Source organism: Amborella trichopoda, chromosome 4 (assembly GCF_054954075.1).
Source record: "Amborella trichopoda isolate Santa Cruz 75 chromosome 4, AtrichopodaSantaCruz75HAP2 v2.0, whole genome shotgun sequence".
In the NCBI taxonomy this organism is placed as follows: Eukaryota; Viridiplantae; Streptophyta; class Magnoliopsida; order Amborellales; family Amborellaceae; genus Amborella; species Amborella trichopoda.
This window is the reverse complement of record NC_142339.1, coordinates 56689352-56708079: the sequence shown is the minus strand read 5'-3', so window position 1 is coordinate 56708079 and position 18728 is coordinate 56689352. Positions and strand designations below refer to the sequence as shown.

Sequence of the window (18728 nt, the reverse complement as noted above, 5' to 3'; positions counted from 1 at the left end):
TTTTTTTTTAATATCTTTGCTTAGTAAAATTTAAACGGTACGGTTTGTATGGCACGACCGTAAACCTTTAAATAGTATCAATAAATAAATATATTTTTATTTTTAATTATAAAATTTAAAGCTTCAAAAATAATGTAGACCGAGCACATATATGAAAACTTGAAAATTGATGATCCAAAAAATGTCACATAATGCACTACTTTCAAAAATTATTATTATTATTTTTATGTCTATACTTGATGTGGAGATGATCAATTTGAAGATATTTGAACATCAAAACAAGCTTATTTTTAGTGAAAATTGTGAATGGGGCTCTAATTTGATTGTTTAGAGCCTGTGCTCTGTACAAACTTTTTACAAACTTAAAACACCCATTTTCCAGAATAACGGCTGTTGACAACGTAAAAAAGCGGCGATGACTTTAAGTCGTTAACTGCTTTTGCTGACTAAATTTTAAAGGTAAAAGTTTATATAGGGCCGAGGCTCTAAACAATCAAAATTGAGCCTACCTCAAAAATTTTATTAAAAAAGTTATTTTGATCGTCAAATACCCTTAAAATCATCATCTCGACATCAAGATGCATGGACATGAGAAAAAAATGGATTTCAAGTTTTGGAAATAGTACATTTTGTAACGCATTTTTGGACGGTCAATTTTCAATATTTTCAAATTTTCATATATCTGTCTATCTACACTATTTTTGAGCCTTTAAACTTTATAAATAAAGTTGAAAATATATTTTAAGACCATCACTAAGATCTTCAGTATTAAAACCATAATTCTCGATACTATTTGAAATAGGCTCTAATTTGATTGTTTAGAGCCTAGGCTCTATACAAACCGCACCCAAATTTAAATTAATAAAATGATTGAGAACAGGCAAGGACAAAAATCCATGAACCACAAAAATAGTGAAAAATCAGCGAAGCTATAAACGATGAGAACCACACTGAAAAACTCTCTCTCTCTCTCTCTCTCTCTCTCTCTCTCTACCTTCGTCCATTCTATCTTCTCTCTACTGTTCTCGCGAAGCCCTAAGAACCAGCTACGTTCTCAGGGTTTTTCTCAGAGACTTAAAAACCCAGAAAATCCTCAATGAACCTCCTTTTCCCGCCATTTTCTCCTCTTCGTTCTCTCAGTCCCAATTCAAATTTCCCTCCAAATTCTAGTTTACTTTCAAGCTCTTACAATCCTAGCTTTCTCCCTCATTTCAGGCGTTGCAGGTGCTCACGAGCCCTATCTGAACCAGAAGGGCTTAACGGGGCCGTGGATTCTTTCACAAAGTACTCTGGTTATTTGTTTGAAAATGGAGAATCAGAAGCAGAGAGCTTGGGGGAATATGATCATTTAAGGATTGCTTCGATATATAGGCGAAGGCCATTTCTTATTTTGAGGAGGCTGCTTCAGATTGGGACAACTCTCGGGAGGTGGTTTGCTCTTCGATATCTTGACAATATGTTGGGACGATCTGATCAGATGTTTAAGGTGAGAGTGGATTTTGGTTGATGATTTCATTTCCTCTGGTGGTATGAATTGCTGGGACTATGAAGTTTTCAGAATAACGTTTTAGCAAATTGTTTCATTTGGACGAATCTTATCTAAGAGTTTAGAGATATAACTTCTGGTGAATTTGTAGGTGAAAATGGTTTAGCAATTTTCCTTGAGAACTCAATAAATTGGAGTGATCTGATTAAATGATTAAGGTGAGATTAAATTTGGTGATTTGTTAATTAGTCAATGGATTAAATTGTTGATACTATTATATTCATAAAAGCATTAGAGAAAATGTATTATTAGGAAAAATTTATTATATTCGTAAAATTATTACAGAAAATGTATTATTAGGAAAAAATTATTTATGGAGAATTTAGGGGATTTTTTGGTGATTTTTTTAGTTTGTTTTTGAGATAATTAGTACCTTTTCTTGAGAACCCAATGAATCGGCTACATTTTTAGCTTGTAATAGGTCTCTGAATTCCCAGATCAACAAAAAAAGATCCCTGAAGTCGGATAAGAGGGTGACACTCCGAAAATCCAATTGGGCTTCTGTAATTTCCTTTATGAGGAACCACATTCATCAGATTTTTCTTCAGCAATAGAATTTAATGATGGAAAAAAAAAATATATCACCATGATTCATGCTTCTTAAAGGATAATTTGTGGAATATAGTAATGAAATATTGTTTGTTATCAGCTAGTGGAGAAAATTTATCTTGTCACAATGGCTTGGAGGATATTATCTATCTTTTTTTAAGTTTCTTTCTGTGCTTATTCTTTTCTAACAAATTGGTTGGTTTTAGTTCTTTTCCTATCGATCTTTTGACCACTTTCATGGGTTTTTGATATAGATGCATCTCGAAATTCCTTGCAGATAAGAGCAGCAGAACTTCGCTCGATATTGGTGGAACTTGGACCAGTATGTTTCTTTTTGAGCAGATCGTTTGCCATTTCGAACAACAATGACTGTATGCTTTGATGTTATTTTTTCGAGGCACAATCTTTTTCTACCATGGAAACCTAGATCTAGTTTAACTTGTACGGAAAATGGCCCATGTAATTACCACTCTGCATGACCTATGTGAAACTGGATCCAGCATAACATAGGATATAGTACTTCCAGAAAACAAGTGCTGAAAATGCAAGGCAAAAAATTAGACCCATGCTAGCTCAGCTGCTCATGTATACTGGTGTTTCGTTTTTTTGGTTTTTTTGATAATTAATGTCTGGGCAGGGTATCGAGTATCTCATCTTATTTAAGTTAGTTTCTGAACTAATTAATCTTGCATCTTACCCATTTCTTGTTGTGAACCATTGGCCTTATTTCAAGAATATTTATGGGTGTTCAAGTACTTACTACAACTACACCTTGTTATTTCTATAAGGTAGTGTGTTCAATACTACATTTATTGTGATGTTTGTATGTTACATGTAGTCTCATCTAGTCATTATTGATAGCTGACATTGATGTCCTGCATGTAGCTTACGAATAGTGTACTACATGCCTACATGCAGTATGGTGTACTTTCTGTTTCAATCGTAAAAGAAAAATTATTCTGGTTTGAAGAATAATCATGCATTGTAACTTTTTCTTGACTATCACTTTCTAGAGGTACATTACTAAAAAAGCGATTCAAGTTGCTACTCATTTTGCAGGCCTTCATTAAAATTGCTCAAGCAGTTTCAGCTCGTCCAGTAAGTTTATTTTCTCTTTATCTACTTCTTATTGGAAAAAAAACATTCTCCTTACATGCAAACTTTTTTAATTTCATACAATTTCATTTGTTGTAATTGAAAGAGAAGAATTAGATGGCATATTAAGTTTAGACTAAATCACTAACTCAATTTTATTCTCCCAAAATTTTTTATGCTTATCTTTCTTATTTCACATGGATTTCTAGACACTGATAATGTGCCTAGAAACATAATGGTATATGTCATGTTGCTTTGATACAATGTAAAATTAGTACTTGTAGAAAGAGAGAATGGGTGTTGCGATTTGGCATCAGTGTTTTAGTGTTGGGGATTTGGGTGTAGGGATGGTGCTTACTTTAAAATCCTTAGGAAGCACTAACTGGAATACTCTGGATGCTACTTAACTGATTTATTTTACATGCTGCTTCCTTGATTTGTACATCTTTCCTTTGGTTCTTCTTTCTTTATTTTCCTTGTGGCATTTGTTGTGCTTCTATGAATAGTTGAACTATTTCTGTAGGATGTAATACCACCTGCTTATCTTGATGAGTTATCATTGTTACAAGACCGGATTGCACCTTTCTCAACTGAGCTTGCGTTCAGTACAATAGAAGAAGAGCTCGGATTGCCAATCTATACGTTCTTTTCAGATATTTCTCCAGAGCCAATTGCTGCGGCATCACTTGGGCAGGTTTGGTGGATCATATCGATATATTACCTAAGGCTTTCTAACCTCCAGGCTTTTATATGATATATCATAGTAATCCTATGGGGTATGTAAAATATTAAGAAGTTTTTGATACATTTTCTTGCAGGTTTATCAAGCTAGGCTTCGTCGTAGTGGAAAAGTTGTTGCTGTTAAAGTGCAGAGGCCTGGGGTTCAAGCAGCCATTTCTTTAGATATCTTTATCATGCGTTCCCTTGCTGGATACATAAGGAAAGCTGCCAAATTCAATACTGACCTTCAGGTAATACTAAATAGCAGATTTCTGGTAGCACCATTGTGTGTGGTCCTTCATTTTCTTATGTTTTATTGAAAGGTCATCTAGTTCAAGTTGATACATTTGAGTAACCTTCTTTTTTCTTGCAGGCGGTGGTTGATGAATGGGCATCCAGTCTTTTTCGGGTATTCCTATTTTTAAATTTATTGCTTTGTATTAGTCTACATTTTAACCAAGGTTTGGTCAATTGAACCATTATACATATTTAATTTGGTGCCATAGCTATCCCATAATGATTTTAAGATATTTTTCGTTGATTTTGTGCAAATTTTGAAGGGGACAACTTAGCATTGTTATGGCTTATAAGAATCAGTTTGACTGGTGTTGGGCAAATATTCGAAAGGAAAAAATTTAGTAGTCCCAACTATACCAAAACGGTATAATCAGTATGTGTAATCTCTGGTTCATATGATTGCAGCCTCTTTGCAAATCTTTCAATAACTTTAGGTTGAAGTATTAAACCTGTGCAAGAGACATGAGACTCATCCAAATCAACATGGATGGTAAAATGATATTTTGTGAGTGGGGGTGGAGAGAGTGAGTGGACCTGCCATTAGGGTCCTGCTTGTCTGTGTCCCACTTTCTCTGCTACTGTGCATCGTTTCAGATGACCATGGTTGATTTTAGTATACTTCCCTTTTCATGATTCTGATCCTGTCATGGAAAAATTCCAGGGTAAGAAATTTAAAGGCTTCTTTGTTCAATCAACCATGAAATTATGAAGCCTGTTTAATCTTATCAAAGTGGTTGTACTGTAATCTACTGGGAGAGATAATGATTTACTTTACTTTTTGTATATATTAGTAATATGATCTCGCTGCTATTCTATGCTAGTTACTGTTAATTTTTTGTAACAGTTGTAACTTATTTGATGCTATAACTGAATATTGTATTGTGAGGTATTTATTCATGTTCTTAGAGATCTACATTGAATACAGGTAAATCAAATTTAATGCAGGAGATGGATTATAACGCAGAAGCAAGGAATGGCCTAAGATTCAGGTAGCATCATGGTTATTTATTTTGGTGTTCTTTATGGTAAAAATAATCTTCAATGTTATGGATTTGTTTTACAGTGACCCTGCAGCTCCTCACATTTGCTTTTGATTTTTTTACTTTGGTACTTGGATTTGTTTGTCTTGGAATCTTGTTAAGATTTACTACTGGTAAATATGGATTAATTAGACTTACAATCAGGCCAAATTGTGCATTAAAGTCTTCTTTTGAGGTTAGTATGAAAAGCTGTATTTTGAATTTTTGGGGCCATTCAATAGAAGAATATACATGGCTATAATGGTTAGAGCATTCCTTGTTTTTGTAGGTGAGATGTAATTTTAGCCCTTACAATGGTTGTGATGCCACCTACCAATTATTCATTGATGGATAGTTGTTTATCAAGCAGTCAGCAATTTCATGTGTGGAAACAAATCTATGAGTGTATCACAATGCGCACTAGTATTGCTCTTGCTCAGATATACATTGTGTTTCTTGAGCTACTATGATTTGCCCAACTAAGTCAATATCTCATGCATACCTGTCACACGTACTTTCACATGCTTGTGTCCCTTATACACATATAATCTCTCCATCTGATTCTTGCAATATAAGTGCCAAAGGACCTCTTACTTGGTCCACACTAGACGCCTTCCATGTTGATAGCAAAAACGTGCACTGAACCTACAGCTGATTATCCTGCAGTGATGGCAGGCATAATCTTACATATATGTGAAACTCCTGTGCTAGTGGTAACAGTGGCCCTTCAAAACTTCAATTCCTTTATATTGGCATCAGTATAATTCATCTAAAATGACAAAGCATGGTGTAAGCTTTTGCTGCTTGCTATATTAACTTCTCTGACTTAATTGTTTTACCTGATTGCAACTTCACAGATAGAAAATATTGTGGGCCATCCTGGCCCTCTTTTTAAAAATATTTAAGGAGACCTTAGAAATCTTTATTTATTCAAACTTCCTATTCTGTCACCTTTCTAAAAATGCCTATTGAGTCACGGGTACTGACATGAAGCAGATAGATGTTCTTTACACTGTTATTAAGTGAGTTGTGCGGAAAGATCTCAAGAGGGAATTATGTGGACCCACTTTTGAAGATGACTAGATAGTAGATTGGGTGATGGTCTTAGCGCGGTAACTTATGAATTTCACGGAAGACTTAAAAGATTGTTTGATGCTGGATATTTATGTACTGTATATTCTCACTGGTTATATTCTTTTTTTCCTCAAACTACATTCTCTTGCATGTTTCAATCATGAGTAAATGAAATTCTAGGATAGGCCTAATTTCTTTCTCCTATGCACATGTTCCCTTAGAGAGCTGTACGGGAAGTTGCAAGATGTATTTATACCAGAAATGTATTTGGATCTGACCAGTCGCCATGTGCTAATCATGGAGTGGGTTGAGGTGATATCTTTCCCCATTCTTCTCTCTGTTGAACTTGAAGTATTTTCTGTTCTTCATATACATATCTGCTGATGCTGTTAATGTTTGATCAGTGTTAGCTTATTAGTGCATTTTATGTAGGGGAAAAAATTAGCAGAAGTCAAGGACCTTCACCTTGTTGAGGTACCGCAGTGCTTGCACTATTTTTGTCTGTCATGTTCAATTAGGTATTATTTACTTCGGAGTGACTCACTGCAAATTATGGACTTGGGCATATGACAGGTTGGAGTTTACTGTTCTTTAACTCAGCTTCTAGACTATGGATTCTATCATGCTGATCCTCATCCTGGCAATCTTCTACGCACATTTGATGGGCAGCTAGCTTATTTGGGTAATTATCTATATGATTTAGTAAATGGATAAGTGACTCTTTGATATGTGAGCTTAAGACAGATGCTTACAGTTTTCACAAACACAATCCTTATAATTTAAGTGGATTAAGCTGAAAAACTTGTCTTGGAGATTTAGTAATTGGGGCAACTAAAGAACTAAAGCATGTCACCACACATTTTTGGCTTTCTGTAACCTTTTGTAATTTTAAACTAAGAATACTAGAAGATGCTCATATGATCGAGGCACACCTTGCATTTAGTTTATTTTCTAATGGTAGCAGGTGCAGTTCCTATGGAAACAAAGTGCACTTGTAGCATAACTCTTAATCTTATAAATTTATATCGTGTGAACTCATAATTCAAAAGGAAAAGAGTTTGATGAGGGTGATGAAAGATGGATGCTAGTGATGGATGCTAATGATAGATGTGATTTGACTGGAAAATGATTGAAAGGATACACTGGGACATCCCTAGGAAGTGCCATGTGAAGAAAGAGAACCCTTGCATAGAGTCATCTATTTCCTCACTTGTGGGTATTTGTTATATATTATATCTCTTATCGTTTGTTTGAATTACAAATATGGATGGCAGATCGTATAGTTTGTGTTACAAGTTTAGGATTATCATGACCCTAGATGACAATTAAATAGTACATGAGTTGCAGAATGCAAGAATAAGAAAGCACAATGGACATAAATGTCCATTATATGAATAATGGGGAAGCATTTGTGCGTATTTCAAGGCATTTTGGATTTTGCAGGTTTTGTATTGTATCATAAGAGCAATTTTAAGTATGGTGAGGCATGGTTAGTTATCCATAATTGCATTGGAATTTGGGCACCATTTAGATATTTTATAGTTTCTAATGATGCTTTTGCTAGGCTTTTAAGTTCCTGCTCACTTAAATATTGTTTTTGTGGCTTTAAAGATCTTGCGAGGCTTTTAAATTGCTCATAACTCTACTTGCTGCTCCAGATTTTGGTATGATGGGTGAATTCAGACAAGAACTGCGAGAGGCTTTTATTGAGGCATGCCTTCATCTAGTCAATCAAGATTTTGATGCCTTGGCTAAGGATTTTGTCACCCTTGGGTATGTAAAATCTCTATATTCTGTTGTTGAAAACTAGGTTGTGGCCGGGAGTTAAGGGGGCATTCTTCATGTTTGATACAGGCTTCTTCCTCCAACTGCACAAAAGAGTGAAGTGACAAAGGCATTAACTGGTACTTACTTTCTGACTTGCACCTTGTTATGCTTTTTTTTCAATGTGTGTATTTGCTTATACGAAGTTCGTCTGTTTTCGTTATTCTGTTATCAATGTCAACATGTCACAAACCCTTCAAAGTCGATGATGAACAACCACTGGCACAAATGAGTTGCTATTCAATCATACTAACACCAGTGTTACCTGTTTGTAGGTGTTTTCCAAAATGCTGTGTCCAAAGGAGTACGGAATATAAGTTTTGGAGATTTATCTGGAAATTTGGGCCGAACAATGTATAGCACTTTTTTTCAGAACTATTGTGAATAATATTGATGCTCTCCAGTTACCCAGGCGTTTTTCTTCTTGTTGAAAGTTCAGTTGTCTTGAAGCCAAACAAGAAATTTTAGAATTAATGCACATGAAAGGAGATATTGATTGGAAATAAGATATGTATACACAAACACACACACACACACACGCACGCACATATATATATATATATTTCCTTACTATGGCATCTAAAATTTCCTCTAATTAAGGAATATACATTCTCTGCCCTGTGGCCCTTGTGAATCTGGTCTTCAGTCACAAAGTCTCACTAATGATGCTGGGCATTAATTTGATGATTTTTTTGATTTGGTCTTTTATCAAATTGCATGATTGGCCCATAAGCATCCCGGTTTTGGTTTCAGAATTATATGCCATAATATCCCAAGGTGTGTTCTGTGAATGTCCATATAATTAACTAGTTTTAGAGTGGATTGCACACATGGCATAGAGAGACAATACTGGAAAGAGGCATACTTAATCTGCTTGAGCACCCAAACTAGAAATGTTTTGGATACTAATGAAGGTACCATCCCTTGGAGATATGAGGTGCCTATCACATATGCAATGCTACTTTCTCTGGCTGTTCCCATGCTTACTAGTCTTGGAGGTCACATATTGATAATGTAGCACGGCAAGTACATGTAAATGCACCAAAGAATTTTACTTTTTTGCCTACGTTATTTACTGTTTTGATATTTCTATGTGTATTGGTTTTTGTTAATGTCAGTCTTAAACATTTGTTTCAGGTACAAGTTTAAATTCCAAATACCGTCATATTTTTCACTTGTTATTCGAAGGTAAAAGTGTTATAATCAAAGAATTACTTCTTTTATTTGTTTAGTTTTGGTTCTTAATATATGTCTAATCATATTTTAGTTGCATATTTTGTTCAAGTTTTTGCTCTTTGTTAGAACTATATCATCCACATCATTTTGTGGAAAGCAAATACCTTTTTGTAATACGTCATGCTTCCAGGAAAACCTTATTTAAACAAAAAATAACCACTTACATTAGTAATGTATGAAGGAGAAAAGGTGAGAGAAAATTTTCTTAAACGGTTTCAATTTATCTGTTGTTGATTCATGGTTGCTGAGAGGGCTCTTGAGGTTTCCATCAAATTTCAGAATCTTTTAACTACTGTAGAGTTTCCTTCTAACTTTTAATTGCTGTGGAGTTAATTTGACGTTCATTCTGTTATCTCAGCCTTGCTGTTTTAGAGGGCCTTGCAATTGCCAACAATCCAAACTACAAAGTGCTCAGTAGTTCGTACCCATGGATTGCTAGAAAGGTCCTCACTGATAGCTCGCCTCAGCTTAGATCAACCCTTCAAGCTCTTCTCTACAAGGTATGCCTTCTCCCACTTGAGGCAACTTAATACCACGTTTCAAGATAACCAGAAGCATTTCGAACTTCGACTGCTAATTTTCTACATTTTATGACTATCAGGATGGGACATTCAGAATTGATCGTCTTGAGTCATTACTAACTGAGGTCAGATATATGCTTTGATTAATTTATGTTGATTCAAATTGCATGATGACTATCTTAAGATAAGAGAGATTTCATGATTACTTCTTGAACCATTACTATGGTTGTTCGTAGAATGGAAATATGTGTGTGTGTGTGTGTATGTGTATAGAAAAGCCCTTTTATCTTGAAGTTGATTGATATATTCTCAGAAACTGGTCATTTGAAACTTTATTCTGCATTTCTTTTTGTCAAGTTTCCAAGAAAGAAGCATAATTCTTGATCAGTTTCCTCAGAAATGTGATTTCTGGCTAGCATTGACATTCCTACTGACAAATCCTGATTTGTTCTGTCTTTGCATTCTTTGCCTCAGTCCCTACGGTCAAGATCAGAGGAATCTTTGGCCAAAAGAGAATTGAAGGAACAGGATTCTAGTGTTGTTTCCAAGCAACTGCTTTCCTTCACGCTGAGTGAGAGGGTAATATCCTAGTACATCTGGTTTTATTTTTCGAATCTTTCAGTCAAATATCACTTATGAAATAAATATCTCTGAAAATAATTTTCTGGTTTACCTTCGTTTTTTTCTTTTTTTTTGTTGCAGGGGGAATTTGTGAGAGATGTTCTCTTGGAAGAGTTCACAAAGGTGAGCTTTCTGATTCTGTTTTATGCTTTTTCTTGATCTCTTAAAATTCTGCAGGAACTGAATGCTACCATTCCAAATACATTTAGGGCTTGGAAGCACTTGGCATTGCAACCTTCGATTCTGTTGCTTCAAGCCTCCCATTTACCAACTCCTTTACAACTGTATTTCAAATGGATGAAGAATATATCAGAAACTTGAGGAATTTTCGCCGCCTTCTACAATTATTATCAGGGCTCGAAAGGAATGAAGACCCAAATGTGGTATGAATAGATTATAATTTTATTATTTGGGAAACTATGAGTGGTCATGAATTTCTCATGATGGTTTTGCGAAGAAAGAGCCATACACTTGACATTTAAATTTCACATAAAATTATCATGGCATTGAAGTTTTCTATTCATTGTTTTCATCTTTTTCATGCTCTGCATGGTAACTGGTTCCAAAATCCCAGGTGTATCATTAATTAAATTAGAATGTTTGGAATGATTTTTTGCCTTCAGGCTGTTAGAGAGGCCATTGTTGATGCCACCCAAAAAGATCAAAAGACTTCTTACAGGGAGTTATCATACATTTTTAATGAATTGTCTTCGATTCAGGATCCCTTGCTTTTAATTTCTGCTGTTCTTGAGGTAATCCATCCAAAACGTTTGTTTATATACTCTGTCATAAATTTTTTCGTCTATTGCTTCATTTTGTCTAAAGTGGAATCTCTCTTCCTAATTTTTTTCCTTGGTATAGCTTCCACCTGAAATGCAGCTTCAGTTTTTCAATCTACCGGCAGATATAGCTGGAAGACTAGCATCTCGGATTGTGGCGAGAACCATCAGGTCGGCTGCTTTGCAAGTGATCGAGTGAAATATTTATTTAAAAGAAATTCATATATCTCAAGTGAGATATGATCATTCTTTGTTGATTATAGCTGCAGTAATCTCTGATTGCATGAATTGAAAATGATGTTAACATATGGTAAAATTGACTTTTATCTATTTGTCAAATATTTGATTTATGAAACAACATTATTTCTCAGAGTGATTGCCAAGAGCTAATCAGCAGCAAGATTTTCCACACAGGTAGGCTGTACATGTGTTGATAATGCGTGTTTTGTTTGACCTTTTATCTGTCTGCCGGGCATCTTGATAATCATCAGCATAAGAATCAGAGAATCACAAAGTTTGATCCAAGAATTACAAATCGAGAACTGCAAAATGCCAATGTGTGGTCATATGAGCCGAGATGGAACTGCAGACCTAGTGGTTGAGGCAAAGAGCTCATATCAATGGCTGCTAGACGTTTATAAGAGGAACCGAGAAATTGCTCTTCCTGAAATGTATGAAGGCTCGTGCCACTTCATTCTCTCTCTCTCTCTCTCTCTCTCTTGAGCAATGGTTACAGCAGGTTTAAATTACAAACCAAATGGTTAACCTAGAGCTCAATGGTCAGACACCCCTAGTCCAAAACATACAAAAGAAATCTGGTATTTCACTATTTTTCTACTTCTACTTACCCCAGACGATGAGCAAAAGCAAAAGTCTGATTCAGTAATCTGGCAAGCATCAAGACTCTGTGCTGAGTTTGTAGTATTTTTCAACAAACAAGCAGCCGAATTCTCAAGAAAATCTTCTGCGTTTATTTAAACATTTGTACTTTTGAACAATTGTAATTTCAGTTATGTACAGAAGCCTCACTGAGCAAAGAAATAAAAAAACAAAACAATGGATGCAGGCCAATTTGCAGTCACGACTGATCCATCTAAACATAATGACAGCACATAAACATAATAAAATCAACAGCACCAAGACCAGAGAGAGAGAGAGAGAGAAAGAGATAGATAGTCGCTTGTGGTTTCCGGATATTAAGTTAGCCTTGCATTGGAGTTCTTGCAGCTTAGAAGGTTCTTAATCCTTTCAAGTGCCTGCCCAACCAAAAGGAAAGTGTGATTTCCTCGATAACCAAACATACACCAGAGCTCGACTTAATATGGAAAAAGAGTGAAACCAAAGAAACAAGAAAAATCAAAAGAGAAGAAAAAGGAAAAGCCTAAAGATGAGAGTAAAATGCACAACATAAGGAAATTTTTGGAAGGAAATTTATAATTTGGAAGATATCTTGGAATTATAATTTTGAAGATTGTTAACATGCTTCAGTTGCAATAACTGTTGGAGTGGGAGTGGGTAAATCATTGTGTCCCTGTTCAGCAGCAATATCTGCACTAGTAAACCAGTGCATGATGAGTCCTATGGTATCAAGGAGAGAAGAAAAGAGTATTATTTACAAAAGAGTCCTCACCAACACAAGCTATCATTTTTCATATGTGTTTTGTCATTTAAACAAAATGAAACACATATCATTGAAGAGAGTGCTATCATTTTTTAAGGTATGGTTTTTAGAAAGGAAAATGCGTTTGATAGGGCCGCTGTTGTATCAAAATAAGTAAAGCCTCCACTCAAAACTCGTTGAAAATTACAATTGTGACGTTTGAAATCTTCACATTGATCATTTTGCCTTGGGCATTATGGTTGTGAAAACAAATTAAGATTTGAAGTCTAAAAATATTGTATATTGTAACACATTATCTAGATTGTCCATTTTGCCTTAAAAATAAGTCTTCATGGATATTTGGATTTGTATTTTTTTTTTAACTTCAAATTTTATAGTCAGTGTTGGAAATTGATTTTAAAGCAATCATGGAGGCTTCTGATGCCCAAATTGCTTTCTGGATGAGGGTTCAACATGAGGCTTACTTTGTTTTCATCGAGCCTAGGCCTCATAAAAACTTCGTCCTTTTCAGAATTAGTCAATATTTGGAACTCAAAATTTAAAAAGTTTTCAAATATTGGCACCATATGCATCTCAGTACTTACCAAACAGTGAAACCTTGGTAACATTATAAAAAAGGAAATAAGAAAAAGGGCAATGAAACCTTGGCATCTGCATTGGCATATGCTTCATCCTTTCTTTGAACAATGCCATGTGCCCGTGTGTTGTAAATAGACCTGCAGGAGCAAGACGAGCCATGCACAATCAAATACCGACTCCTTTTGTTATATTCTTGGACCAAAGGAGTTCATATAAGGCTACACCTTATCCATCTTAATAATTCATTGGAAAAGGCTATTTAGATGTTAGAAAACCACTTAATTGATCCCAATATCGAAATGTCTGGATATGGAAAAAAAAAAAAGAATTTAAATCTTAAAAATAATGCATCTTGTCGCAAATTAAATTGTCTATTTTCAAGATTTTCGTACGTTTATAGATACACTTAATTTAATCCGTTTATGGAGTTCTTATAATTATAGATAGTATATATGCTATGAGAAAAACTGAGCCACTCAACTTTAGAAACCATCCAGCAAAATACGTATCGTGCAAAATTCATCTAGTTCAGTTGGGCATTTCTTATTTCTGTTTATTTGAGAGTTTTTGGGATAAATGAAATTTGTTTAAAAAATTTAGTTGTTTCATGTAGTTCCTGTAAATTCATCAAAAAAAAAAGAAAATAAATGAAATTATATACAATGAGGTCACAAGTACTTATAACCATTCGATGTGAAATCTGATAGCTTGAGTGTGCTACAAAACACCAAAAAAAAAATTTGAACTTTAAGCTTTGTTAATGAAATAAATGCAGCCATCCAATTCCACATATAATGATCAAGATCAATTTTTAGTACTAAAAATAAATAGTGTCATTCCCAAATAAAAAAGAGAACATATATAAGTGAAGTAATCAGGCTCAAATTAGGCATGAAATCTTAAGTTACATTGCTCATGAAATCTTAAGTTATTATAGAGACCCAAGCACCCCAAGCCGAAATTTAGCCGAAATACACCGAAATTCCCCCCCCCCCCCTCCCCGCGCCCGAATTCCCTTCCTTTTTCCTTCATGGCACCCCACTCAGACCCCATGAAATGCTAACCCAAACAACCTTCATAGCGGCCCACCATCTTCTCTCTCTCATCCCAAAATGCACCTCTCTCTCTCACCTCAAGCCCCTGCACGCCCGCCTCATCCGAGCCGCCCTCCACCTCGACCCCTTCGTGTCCGGCCGCCTCGTCGAGCTCTGCGCGCTAACTCTCCCTGACCAAATGCACTATGCCCGCCGTGTCTTCGCCCACGCGCCGAGCCCAAACCTCTTCACATGGAACACGCTCATCCGCGGCTACACGCGGGCTCATGCTGCGCGCGACGCACTTCTAGCCTACCGCACCATGCGCGCCCACGGCACCGTGCCGAATGGCTACACACTGGGGTTTGCCCTCCAGGCCTGCGCCCATGTGCGCGTGGCGGACGAGGCCCATGAGGTCCATGCTGACGCAGTGAAACTCGGGCTTGCACATGGCTCAGTGGGCCTGTCGCTTATGAGGGTGTATTCTGTGTGTTGCAATGTTTACTGCGCACGCCAAGTGTTTGACGAAATGCCTCAACGAGGGTCCGGTGTTTGGGGTGCTATGGTGGCTGGTTATGTGCAGAACGGGAAGCCGAGCGAGGCCTTGGGTGTGTTTAGAGAGATGCAAAAATCCGGCCAGGAGGTTGATGGATTCACTTTGGCTAGTGTTTTAGGGGCCTGTGGGGCTCTTGGTGCTCTGAACTTGGGTAGGTGGGTGCATGCGTATATAGATAAGTATGGCGTTGATTTGGACGTGGTTTTGGCGACTTCGCTTGTCGATATGTACTGCAAGTGTGGGGACGTGGAGAAGGCCAGGTTGGTTTTCGAGGCCATGCCTTATAAGGATGTGATGGCTTGGTCTAGCATGATCGGTGGGTTAGCCATACATGGGTTTGGAGAGGAGGCAATGGAATTGTTTTCAAGAATGAAGATGGCTAAGGTGAGGCCCAATAGTGTGACATTCACCAGCGTGTTGTGTGCGTGCAGCCATGCGGGGTTGGTGTCTGAGGGCCATAGGCAGTTTGAGAGCATGCGTTTTGAGTATAGCATCAAGCCAGAGCCAGAGCACTATGGGTGCATAGTGGACATGCTTTGTAGGGCTGGCCAATTGCACCGAGCCCACGAGTTTGTAATGTCGATGCCTGTGAAACCCAATGCTATTATGTGGCGGACACTACTCAATGCATGTGGGATTCATGGCGATATTGGGCTGAGTGAGATCATCACTAAGCACTTGCTTGAGCTTGAGCCTCAAAGAGGGGAGAATTACGTGCTCGTTTCCAATGTGTACGCTAGTCTTCGAAGGTGGTCTGATGTTTCGGAGATTAGGGGTTTGATGAGGCACAAGAGGGCTAAGAAATTCCATGGATTTAGCTCAATAGAGGTTGGCAGCATTTTGCATGAGTTTGTGATGGGGGATGAATCCCACCCTCAGTGGAAGGACATATATGAAATGCTTGGAAAGATAGGTGCTAAGTTGAGTGCTGAAGGGCATGTTGCAGATACTGGGGGTGTGTTACATGACATAGATGAGGAAGAGAAAGAGTATGCCTTGGGGCTTCATAGTGAGAGGCTGGCCATTGCCTTTGGGCTACTTAATGTGGGTGAGGGGTGTCCAATAAGAGTTGTAAAAAACCTTCGTGTTTGTCGTGACTGCCATTCGGTCACGAAGATTATATCACAGGTTTACGAGAGAGAGATTATTATAAGGGATCGAGTGAGGTTTCACCACTTTAGAAATGGGTCGTGTTCGTGTCGAGATTATTGGTGAGATTTTTGGGTTGGCATGGGTTATACTTACACATCAGGAAGGTGGACAACTCCGGTGAACCAAAACTCATTGACACAATCAACCATTTGGGGTGACCTCAAGAAGGCCTTAACCTGGCCCCATATGGACAATTTAAGTGTTATTTACAGTTACAGTTAAGTGCACAGCTACAATTAATGCTGCAGTCTCAATTCACGACCTGGTTGAAAAAGTCACTTAGAATCAACAAGCACCACAGTGATGAAAGAGCATTACTCGCAAGAGGAAGGACCTGCTTAGAATGAATGTGGAAGCAACATTTCCTTGAAAATCCTGCTTGTGAATTCCATAAACTAGGTTGTCATTTGTCATCAATGTACACCATGGCAACATCGATTGCCTCTATTCTTTGTTTCAATTTTAACAAAAATGTTGATTATTCATAAAAATATACTTTCTGAAATGCCAGATTTTCCTCTTATTTGTTTCTAAAATGTAATTTTGAGAAGTTGATGGATAACTTAAAATTTAGCTGTAAAACATTGCATTACTTTATACAAACTTAAGATGGGATATTGATTGAGTTGATAGTAACCATAAGGACTGTTTGGGTAGACCACTAAACACATTTAATTCTGTTTATCAAATACGCTAGGTTGGGCATTGTTCCACAACATATTTGTCTTTGTCCATTTTTTACCTTGCTTTTTTGAAAAATGCTGCATATATGCTAGTAAATCTAGTTATTCTCAACAAAAGAATGACCAGTTTTGCTTTCAATCGCATTAAGAGCTAGTCGACACTACACCACAGTGGCCAACAAAAATGACCTATAGAGATATTAGTCTACATCTCATCACCCCTAACTTGCACCTTTCTTGTTAACTAGTTTTATTATATGTTGCACATATAAAGAGACAGGCCTGGAAAGAGGCGTACTTAATTTGCTTGCATACCCAAACTAGAAATTTTTTTATTCTAATGAAGGTACCATCCCTCTCATATCCCGGAGGCTTCGCCCACATTTTTTGTAGCTTTCTGTTCATTTCAGCATTTTTTGTAGTTTTCTGTTCATTTCATGCTGTATAACATTTTTTGAGTGCCCCAAATTTGTAATCACGGGCAGGTGATACTCTGCATAGAGCAGCCACTCTGGGGTCTGCCTTTTTTTGTATTCTCTCTTGATCTTAATACAATGTCAACGTTCTCAAAATAAAAATAAAAAACCATCCTTTGGTGATGTGAGGTGTCTATCACATATGCAATGCTACTTTCTCTGGTTTTCCATGTTTATTAGTTTTGGAGGAAGGTCCATATTGATAATGTAGCATATCAAGTACATGTAAATGCACCAAAGAATTTTTGCGCCTACACTATATATGTTTTGATATTTCTGTGTATTGGTTTTGTTAATGACAGTCTTAAACATTTGTTTCAGGTAAATCACAGCTTCAAAGGAGTTTCCACTTCGGCTTTCTTCCAAGATTGGAGCATAGTACTAAGCATAATCGCAAACGCCCTGCCCGGGCTTCCCTTTGGATCCCCTCCCACAAGGTCGGCTTAAGCTTAACTTTGACAGATGTTCCCTCAGAAATCCAGGACCATCCGGAGTGGGAGCCATCTTTAGAGAACATCTAGGCACTACTGTGGCTTCCACTTCCATTCATATTGGCCATGCCAACTCTATGGAGGCCGAGGCGATAGCTCTTCTGGAAGGACTCAAGCTCCTCCAATCACTCTGCCTGAACTCCATCTCGATTGCAGGAGATTCGCAGAATACCATGTCGTGGTCCCTTGCGCATCTCTTTGATCAGATGCATTATTTGTGCAAGGATATGGACTTCTCTTGGATGCATACCTGGAGGGAAGGAAACCAGGAAGCAGACGCCTTAGCTAAAGAAGCAGCATCAATGGATGGATTTTAGAAGCTTCGTCGTCGGTCTTTTTTTGGATCAGTTTCTTTTTCTTGGTTGTTGTTTCTATACTGTAACCTTCAAAAATAAGGCTTTTGGATTCCTCTTTTGTTTTTACTTTCTTCTCTAGAGCATCCGCCCTTGTGGATTTGCCTGGTCTCTTATACTCATATTTTACTCAATTTAAGGTAACTTTATAAAAAAAAAAAAACATTTGTTTCAGGTACAAGTTTAAGATCCAAATCCTGTCTTCTTCTTTTTTTTGAGAATGTTTACTTGTAGTGAGGTAAAAAGATAATACAAAGGTTACCTTCCACAAGGATTGGTGAAGGACAGTAATACCCTTTACAGGGCCACAGAATATATATATACTGTCATATCTTTTAGTTGTTATTCGTAGGTAAAAGTGTTATACTCAAAGAACTACTCCCTTATTTGGTTAGTTTGGGTTCGTAATATATGTATAATCATATTTCAGGTGCATATTGTGTCCAAGTTTTTGCTTTGTTTGTTAAAACTGTATTGTGCAAATCATTTTGTGGGGAAGCAG

At 37.0% G+C, this 18728-nt stretch overlaps 1 protein-coding gene, 1 long non-coding RNA gene and 1 pseudogene across 13 annotated transcripts; 2 read left to right on the top strand and 1 right to left on the bottom strand.

Annotated features, from left to right (window-relative positions):
* The first annotated feature begins 930 nt into the window (after window positions 1–930).
* Window positions 931–12362, top strand: LOC18422385 (Protein kinase superfamily protein). Of its 11 annotated transcripts, none has more exons than XM_020665341.2 (22): window positions 931–1486; window positions 2373–2417; window positions 3155–3193; window positions 3714–3884; window positions 4009–4161; window positions 4284–4319; window positions 5153–5196; window positions 6522–6612; window positions 6733–6774; window positions 6874–6982; window positions 7959–8073; window positions 8155–8204; window positions 8400–8478; window positions 9262–9312; window positions 9719–9860; window positions 9962–10006; window positions 10356–10460; window positions 10584–10625; window positions 10712–10885; window positions 11126–11254; window positions 11364–11452; window positions 11773–12362. In XM_020665341.2, exons 1-22 carry the CDS (start codon window positions 1097–1099, stop codon window positions 12002–12004), a joined length of 2373 nt encoding a protein of 790 aa, XP_020521000.1. In that variant the 5' UTR covers window positions 931–1096; the 3' UTR covers window positions 12005–12362. The 11 variants fall into 11 exon arrangements, 8 of the variants coding, with proteins under 8 accessions (XP_020521000.1, XP_020521006.1, XP_020521002.1 ...); XM_020665347.2 differs by having other exon boundaries at window positions 11696–12362; XM_020665343.2 differs by having other exon boundaries at window positions 11653–12362.
* LOC148782623 (uncharacterized) lies at window positions 12235–13699 on the bottom strand. The gene is made up of 2 exons (XR_016054983.1): window positions 13546–13699; window positions 12235–12537 (listed from the first exon to the last, which is right to left on the bottom strand). It is a non-coding gene; the product is annotated as an uncharacterized LOC148782623 (long non-coding RNA).
* A 664-nt stretch (window positions 13700–14363) lies between these two features.
* LOC105420589 (pentatricopeptide repeat-containing protein At4g21065 pseudogene) lies at window positions 14364–18295 on the top strand (annotated as a pseudogene). The gene is made up of 2 exons (XR_016054980.1): window positions 14364–16622; window positions 17704–18295. The product of XR_016054980.1 is annotated as a pentatricopeptide repeat-containing protein At4g21065 pseudogene (transcript).
* The last annotated feature ends 433 nt before the right edge of the window (window positions 18296–18728 follow it).

Excerpts from the sequence above, each read along its gene's own strand:
- LOC18422385 (XM_020665341.2), top strand. The coding sequence starts at position 1,097 with ATGAACCTCCTTTTCCCGCCATTTTCTCCTCTTCGTTCTCTCAGTCCC. Across the intron at positions 6,983-7,958 it reads TGGGCAGCTAGCTTATTTGG|ATTTTGGTATGATGGGTGAA; the intron begins GTAATTATCTAT and ends TTGCTGCTCCAG. Across the intron at positions 10,886-11,125 it reads GGAATGAAGACCCAAATGTG|GCTGTTAGAGAGGCCATTGT; the intron begins GTATGAATAGAT and ends TTTTGCCTTCAG.